Source organism: Podarcis pityusensis (genome assembly GCF_964106645.2).
Source record: "Podarcis pityusensis genome assembly, chromosome: 4".
Lineage (NCBI taxonomy): Eukaryota > Metazoa > Chordata > Lepidosauria > Squamata > Lacertidae > Podarcis > Podarcis pityusensis.
This window is the reverse complement of record NC_138027.1, coordinates 6,509,514-6,518,098: the sequence shown is the minus strand read 5'-3', so window position 1 is coordinate 6,518,098 and position 8,585 is coordinate 6,509,514. Positions and strand designations below refer to the sequence as shown.

General features: G+C 47.8%; 1 protein-coding gene across 1 annotated transcript in view; it reads left to right on the top strand.

Moving 5' to 3' along the window:
* Positions 1-6,336, top strand: part of LIPT2 (lipoyl(octanoyl) transferase 2) — a 9,998-nt gene extending 3,662 nt beyond the window's left edge. The window contains exon 2 of the mRNA XM_081002452.1: positions 5,690-6,336. Within this exon, the coding sequence (XP_080858578.1) occupies positions 5,690-5,922 (233 nt within the window). The 3' untranslated portion in view covers positions 5,923-6,336. The remainder of the gene's footprint in view (positions 1-5,689) is intronic.
* The last annotated feature ends 2,249 nt before the right edge of the window (positions 6,337-8,585 follow it).

The window sequence follows — 8,585 nt, the reverse complement described above, 5'->3', positions numbered from 1 at the left end:
GTGAAAGACGAACTTTCCCGGGCGCCCAGGGCGGAGTCTATGGACCAGCTGACCAAATCAGCGCTGACCATAGGAGCGCGCCAGGAGGCGAGAGCATTGGAGAGGCGGGAAGGGAAGGGGGAACGTTGGAAGGAGTTCCGCATTCCAGACATTCCAGAGCCAACTTTCCCGCCGGCAGAGCTGATGGAAATCGGAACAGCGCGCGCGCGCGCAGTTTCAAAGCCCAGTGAGGGGGGAAAGAAGGAGGGAAAAGGCGCCCGGAAATGCTATCTCTGCCAACAGCCAGGTCACTTTGCCAGAGTCTGCCCCCAGAGGAAGGAATGGCAAGGGATGGTAGGAGCTGTGGAGGGAAGAGAGGAAGAAATACCGGAGCAAGTAAAAGCCAACGCCTGGCTGCCACCGTCGGGGCACAGCAGCCAGGCCAAAGAGCAGTGAAAGTGCCCACGCCAGAACCTCCTAAACCCGCCCTAGTGATAGAAGTGGCGCTAGAGCTGCCAAACGGACACCCTCTAAAGATAAAGGCGCTGTTGGACTCAGGCAGCTCCTGCAATTTCATGAGCAAAGAGTTTGCAGCTGAACACCAGATACAGACGATCCCTTTAAGCAACCCCCTGCAGGTGACCACGATCGATGGCAGGGAGCTGTTGGGAGGAGAAGTCAGCTTGCAGACCGTCCCAATGATAATGAAGGTGGCAAGGCACACCGAACTGATAGCGTTTAATGTGGCCACCTTGGGAGGAGCTCCCATTATATTGGGGATGAGCTGGCTAGCGTTACATGATCCGCTGGTGGGCTGGCATCAGAGAGTGGTTTCTTTTGGTTCAGCACATTGCTTAGAACACTGCAAGGAGGGAAAGGGTTTGGCAGGGGCCCAAGCCACCCTAGCAGGGACTGAAGTAACGGAGAACGTGAAGGTACCACGACAATACGCAGATCTCCGCGACGTCTTCAGCGAAAGGGAAGCTGACCAACTACCTCCGCATAGACCCTTTGACTGTCAAATCAATTTACTCCCTGGGGCACAGCTCCCTGTAGGCAAGCTGTACGCCATGTCAGACAGAGAGATGCAGGAGCTAAGAGAGTTCATTGACAAGAACCTGAAGAGAGGGTTCATCAGAGAGTCCAGGGCGGTGGGGGGCAGCCCAGTGTTTTTTGTGGATAAAAAAAACACGAACAAGCCGAGGCTGGTGTGTGACTTCAGGGCCTTAAATGCAGTGTCAGAACCAGTGGCTTTCCCTATGCCCAGGATTGACGACATTTTGACAAGGGTGCGGAAGGGAAAGATTTTCACAAAGCTGGACCTAAGGGGGGCGTACAACCTGATACGAATAAGGAAGGGGGATGAATGGAAAACCACCATGTTCACCCCTTTAGGGGCATTTGAATATTTAGTTATGCCCTTCGGCCTACAAGCAGGCTCCGCATGCTTTCAATCGTTTATGAACCACGTCCTGGGGCCTTTGCTTTACAAGAATTGTGTGGCCTTCTTAGACGACGTGTTGGTGTATTCTGAGAATGAGGAGCAGCATGTGAGAGACGTCAGAGAAGTGTTGAGCAGGCTGCAAGCCAACCAGCTGTGGGTGAAACTGGAGAAGTGTCAGTTTCATACCAAGGAGGTGGAATTCCTGGGGTATCGCCTGTCAGACAAGGGATTGGCCATGGATCCCGGCAAGGTCCAGGCGGTGCTGGAATGGAAAACACCCAAAACAAGGAAGGATGTGCAGAGGTTCCTAGGATTTGGGAACTTCTATCGTAAGTTCATCCGAAACTTTGCCCACCTGACGGCGCCCATTACGGACTGTCTCAGCAGTAAGAAGAAGTTCGTTTGGACTGAGGAGGCGGAGCGAGCATTTGAGGAACTAAAAAGGGCCTTCGCCTCGGAACAACAACTCCTGCATGTGGATTTACAAAAACCGATGAGAGTGGAAACTGACGCATCAGACAGAGCGATTGGGGCGGTGCTTCTGCAGCCAGGGAAGGAGGAGTCAGAGTGGAGACCGTGTGCCTTTTTTTCGCGAAAGCTGAACAAATCCGAGAGGAACTACACGGTGTATGACCGAGAACTACTAGCCATTCATGAGGCGTTCCGGAGATGGAGGCACCTGCTAATTGGCGCACAACATAAGGTGCAAGTGTGCACTGACCACAAGAACCTAGAGTATTGGAGGACGGCACGAGTGCTCAACCAACGGCAAGTGAGATGGGCCCAGGAGTTCTCCAAATTTAACTTTGAGATTTGTTACGTGCCAGGCCCAGAGAACATTAGGGCGGACGCTCTCTCACGCAAACCTGAATATTTGGAGGGGGAGGGAGCACCCGAAGAGAGACATGTCATTCCAGAGGACCGCTGGGTGTGTGGGGCGGCATTGGTGGGACAAAGAGAACTGGTAGAGGAAACAGAGAATGATGAATACGCCCAGAATAAGCTCAGAGGTCTTAGGGGTGAGGGAGAGGAACCAGGGGGTTTCGAGGAAAGAAATGGAGCTTTGTATTACAAAGGGGCACTGTATATCCCTGAAGGAGACTTAAGGGGGAGGGTACTCAAGCAGTTGCACGACAGCCCCACGGCGGGGCATTTTGGACAACACAAAACCATGTGGTTGGTCACCAGGGAATTTTGGTGGCCTAAGGTGAGGGAAGATGTACGGGAGTATGTAAGAGGGTGCGAGCAATGCCAGCGAGCCAAAGGGGAGAGGCGGGCGCCGGCGGGGCTATTAGAACCCTTACCAACCCCAGAACGACCTTGGGAGGCAGTGTCAATAGATTTTATGACTGATCTGCCGAAGTCCAAGGGGAAAACAGCCATCATGGTGGTGGTAGACCTACTAACAAAGATGTGCCACTTTGTAGCCTGCTCGCATGCAGTCACGGCGGAAGAGACAGCGAAGTTATTTGTAGAACACATTTTTAGGTTGCACGGAGTGCCATTGAGGGTGGTCTCAGACCGAGGAAAACAATTTACTTCCAGGTTCTGGAGGAAGCTCATGAGCTTACTGCAGGTGGAGGTCAACTTTTCGACTGCCCGGCACCCTGAAACCAACGGGCAGGCGGAAAGAGCAAACGGTGTCCTCCAGCAATACCTGAGGTGTTATGTCAATGACAGAGAGAATGACTGGGTAGAAAAGTTGGCGCTGGCGGAATTTGCCTACAACAATGCCGAGAATGTGTCCACAGGGATGAGCCCCTTCTTGGCTAATTATGGGTGTCATCCCAGGGCTTTCCCAGGGGGAGAAGGGGAGAGATGGAGCGTCCCGGCAGCCGAGCATTTTGTAGAAGAAATGGAAGCAATCCATCGTCAGCTCCAACTCAACTTAGAAAGGGCGAAGGAAGAATACAAGAGGCAGGCAGACAAGAACCGAAGGGAAGGTGAAACCATAAGGGTGGGAGATAGGGTGTGGCTGTCAACCCAAGGGTTGCCGTTCAAAGGAGGTTGTAAGAAATTAAGACCCAGGAGATTGGGTCCCTTTGAGGTCATTCAACAGGTCAACCCAGTGGCTTTCAGGCTCCGGTTACCCAACCACATGAAACTGCACCCAGTATTTCACAGGTCGTTACTGTCACCGTATGAGGGGGGACGAGAAGGGATGGCCACTAGGGGACCGGTCATAGAAGAAAGGGAATGCAGCAGCCATGTGGCAGAAATCCTCGACGCCAGGTGGAAGGGGGATCAGGTGGAGTATTTGGTAGCGTGGGAAGGAGAACCGGAGTCAGAAAACACTTGGGTAATGGCAGAAAATATCAATGACGAGGTATTGATAGAAACGTTCCATCAAAGGTTCCCAAGGAAACCTCAGCCTGTGGAGAGGTTCCGGAGGGAATACTTTGGGACCACCGATGAGGAGGAGGAGTTGGAAGGATTCTCGGACTCGGAAGGGGAAGGGGAGATGGACTCTGAGGAGGAGGAGTACTTTGAGACCAGGAACCGCAACAGGTGGAGAGAAGTGTTCGAGACATCGGAAGATGAAGGAAGTTCATTCCGGGGTTTTGCCTCCTCACCGCCCGTAGAGGAGGGGGCGAGAGGGGATGAAGGGGGCCCTGGAGGGGAGGTGGATGTCAGGGAACTGCCATCGGAAGGAAGGGAAGTGAAAGGGCTCACACAGGTTGGGAGAGACTCAGCAGCTGAAGAGGGAACCAGTAGGGGGAGAGGAGCTGAGCTGAGGGAAAGTGAGCTGGAGGGATGGCTCAGAGACACTTCCAGCGAAAACAGTGGGGAGGTTTCAGGACCTCCTGTAGGGACACCCACTCCTCGCCGGAAACTGTCACGCAGAGAGTCCAGAAGACGTGTTTCCGTTAAGGAGCTTTTATGTTGGAAGCGATTCCGAAAGCAACCACTGTCGGAATCTGCCAGCGACTGACGGAGCCATGTTTAAGGGGCTCCGTTACAGACAGAGGTTTGCAAACTTGACCAAACTCTGAGGGACTTGGATTTTACACACAAGCAGCTCATCGTCCCATCACAGCATCTATACAGTATATATCTCTATATATGTCATATATCTACCTAGGGCTATATCCATATCTATATCCATCTCTATATCCGTATCTATATGGCTGTCTTTTTCTATATCTATCTAGGGCTATGTCTATATCTAGCTATAGTCATAGCCATTTCTATTTCTATATATATGTCTATATCTATCTATATCTATATATCATATCTATCTACCGGTATATCTATATCTATGTATATCTATGACTATACCTGTATCTATCAGCATCTACAGCTGTACAGTATATCATGGGGTGGAAATGGACTGATCCGTCTATCCTGAAGGAAGACGCATCTTTTGTTCACTTTTGGGTGATGCCGACATGTCTTCCAGGCATCATCTTAGAATAATTGTTCCCTCCAGTGTGTGAGAGAAACAAACACTGGAGGGAAAATTCCTATCTTAAATTTGGGCTTGCCATTTACAGCATTAACACATGCTGATAGCCTTTAGCCAATTAAACTATTTGTAAGTTAATTCATTTCCCTGGTGAGTCAATTAAATATTGCAGCCCTAATCTTAAATTTTGCTACCTTTTAAATGCAGGGTTAATAGTTTGCTGGAAGTTGATTTATTCTGGTGTTTACTCTGAGGTTACTCCATGCAGTAGTTTTCTTCAGTACAGTGGTACCTTGGTTCTCAAACGCCTTGGTACTCAAACAACTTGGAACCCAAACACTGCAAACCCGGAAGTTAAGTGTTCCAGTTTGCGAACTTTTTTCGGAAGCTGGAAGTGCTCTGTTTTGAGTGTTACGCTTCTGATTTGAGTGCCACACTTCCAATTTGAGTGTTACACTGAGGTCTGTCTGTTTTTGCTATTTATTTTGGTTTTGGTTTTTGCGGCTCTCTTCATTTTGTTTTTGTGTCTGCGTGGAACCCAGTTCAGCTACTGATTGATTAATTGTGTGACTGCAGTACACTGTCTGTTGCTTTCATTTTTATGTATCAATGGTCTCGTTAGATAGTAAAGTCCATGTTAAATTGCTGTTTTAGGGGTTGTTTTTAAAAGTCTGGAGCAGATTAACCCATTTTGCATTACTTTCTATGGGAAAGCGCGCCTTGGTTTTGGAACGGACTTCCGGAACGGATTAAGTTTGAGAACCAAGGTACCACTGTATTGCGACACGGCGCTTGATAAATCGACAGGCGGCTCTCCCTTCCCAGTAAGTTTAATGCATTTCTCTGGTCTTGCTCTCCAGGCATCCACTGCGGAAGGCATATCACCTCGCATGGTTTGGCTCTGAACTGCTGCACCGACTTAACATGGTTTGACCACATTGTTCCTTGTGGGCTGGAGGGGAAGGAGGTGACCTCTCTGAGCAGAGAACTCCAGAGACACGTCTCGGTTGAGGAAGCCACCGAGCCTTTTCTGGCTGCCTTTCAAGAGGTGTTCAATTGCACTTTGATGGAAGGATCTCCAACAGAGAATTAGGAGTTTGGGAGAATGAATTGTCCTAATATCCGCCTGCTCCTTAGGAACACACAGTTCTGTTCCCAACAGAAGATCTATTGAATCATGAAAATCACTGTATGCCTTTGTGTATGAAGTTTGTCTTCTGCTGCCAATGTGTTGCCTTCAGATATTACTGTGTTACAACTCCCATTAGCTGTGAGGGCTGGGGATGATAGGAATTGGAGTTCAGCAACATCTGGAGAGACATCCCTGTGGGCCGACCCAGTTCTGCTGCATAGACTTGAAATGCTGGCGATTCCTTTCCCAGCCAGTCCTGGGAATTTTGCCTTTTTGTGAAAGGAGAGTCCCAAGGAATTTCCAACGGAATGTTCAGCCACTCAAATAAACTACGGTTCACAGGAAGCCGTGATGGTATTAAAGGTGTTCAAAGTTTGTGGTGTAATGGGGTTTCTGTTCAGTTGTTTCCGTTAAATAGCAGAGCAGGAGAGCTGAAGATAACACCAATATATTTCGCACCTGGCAACACAACATTCCCCGCTGGTTTCAGATTTTCAGATAGTACCTGGGTAGACAAGTAGACAAATTTTCATGGTCCTTTCGCATCTATGATGGCTCATTGACCACAGGTGTATACTTGATTCTGACCCAACTAAGTCTCCTGGAACAAAAAATACCTCGGGAGGTTTAGTTTGGTCAGAATCAAGTACAGTGGTACCTCGGGTTAAGTACTTAATTCGTTCCAGAGGTCCGTACTTAACCTGAAACTGTTCTTAACCTGAAGCACCACTTTACCTAATGGAGCCTCATGCTGCTGCGCCGCCGGAGCACGATTTCTGTTCTTACCCTGAAGCAAAGTTCTTAACCTGAAGCACTATTTCTGGGTTAGTGGAGTCTGTAACCTGAAGCGTATGTAACCTGAAGCGTATGTAACCTGAGGTACAACTGTATACAGAGAAAGAATATAGACCTCGTGATTTTAGAGATGATTGTAGAAGTGGAACAGGATTCACTGTGATAACATGTTGAAGGTTCCCCCCCCCCCCCCCAATGTTCGGAGATCGCTTAACATGCATTAAGACACTTTGAATTTTCCCAATCGCCTCTCCCCCCCTCCCATCCCCAGTAAACTAACAAAATAAATACCGTGTTTTTCGCTCTATAAGACGCACCAGACCATAAGACGCACCTAGTTTTTGGAGAAGGAAAACAAGAAAAAAAATATTCTGAATCTCAGAAGCCAGAACAGCAGGAGGGATCGCTGCGCAGTGAAAGCAGCAATCCCTCTTGCTGTTCTGGCTTCTGGGATAGCTGCGCAGCCTGCATTTGCTCCATAAGACGCACACACATTTCCCCTTACTTTTTAGGAGGGAAAAAGTGAGTCTTATAGAGCAAAAAATACGGTAATCTATAAAGCCATCTTTGTTAGGTGGTTTTTCCGTGGGTGTTATTCAGCGGTTCCTGCAGGTGTCCTTGTCAAGTATTTCCACTCTTTATTGACTAGGGTAAATTTATATTCTGGGGATGCAGTGTGATCCGAAAAATGCTTACTTAGAAGTAAACCACAGGACTTCCTCTAGTATATGGGTTTAGGATTGCAGCCTTAAGAGTATGTACAGCTTCCTGAGACAAGTTAATATGAAATATTTTCATTGTTCTAATTGAAAGGCAAGTGGCTGCCATATATATATTTCTTCTGGGACACCTGAAGCATGCTTTCAGGTCCCCTTTCTGTGGTCACAACTGAAGTGGTTAAAGAATGCTAGATAAGTAGATTAGTTCCACTACTTGACAGCATTCTTACGAATGTCATTGCAGTTCTGATCTGCAAGGGCTAAGATATTCTAGAATCCCACATCCAGAATAAAATGATTTTCATAATAGCTGGGTGGTGCCAGATGAAGCCCTGGTGGATGTCTAGACATGTTTTGGGATTCAGAGGCTGCAGCCTAACCTGACAAGTATTAGTGTATGGGGAAAAGGAAATTTGGGTCTGTCTGGCAGCAGGAAAGATGGGAGGTTCTAAGTAAGTTTGATGGTCGACACTCAACTACTCTCATAGGAAGCGTTTTATTCTTGTATCTATAAAGGTATTTATGAGCCGTAATAGCACATAATACTGTGGCAGCACACAACAAATAAAACTGAAAACACACAACAAAAATCATAACATACAACATAAAATGGTAGCATACAAGAGCCAATGACCCAACAACAAATAAAATGTATTCTCTAAAAATGCTTGGCAGAGCAAAAATGTTTTTTGCTAATGGCAAAATGTTTTCGCAGCTCTACTTCTGAATCCCTCCTGGATAACAAAGAAATACCTGTGTCCAGGTGGAGGAATGGGGTGGGAAACTTTTCTTTCTTTCTGTATGTTGCCTTTTGGGGAGATAACAAGGGAACCCCCCAGCCCATAAGGCAGGAGAACACAGTACAGTAGTACCTTGGTTTACGAACTTAATCCGTTCTGGAAGTCCGTTCTTAAACCAAGGTGTGCTTTCCCATAGCAGCAGGGGATTCAGTTTACAAATGGAACACACTCAACAGGAAGCAGAACGTGTTCTGCTTCCAAGGAAAAGTTCACAAACCAAAACACCTACTTCCGGGTTTGCAGCGTTCTTAATCCAAGTTGTTCATAAACTAAGCTTTTCTTAAACCAAGGTACCACTGTACTTCTTCCC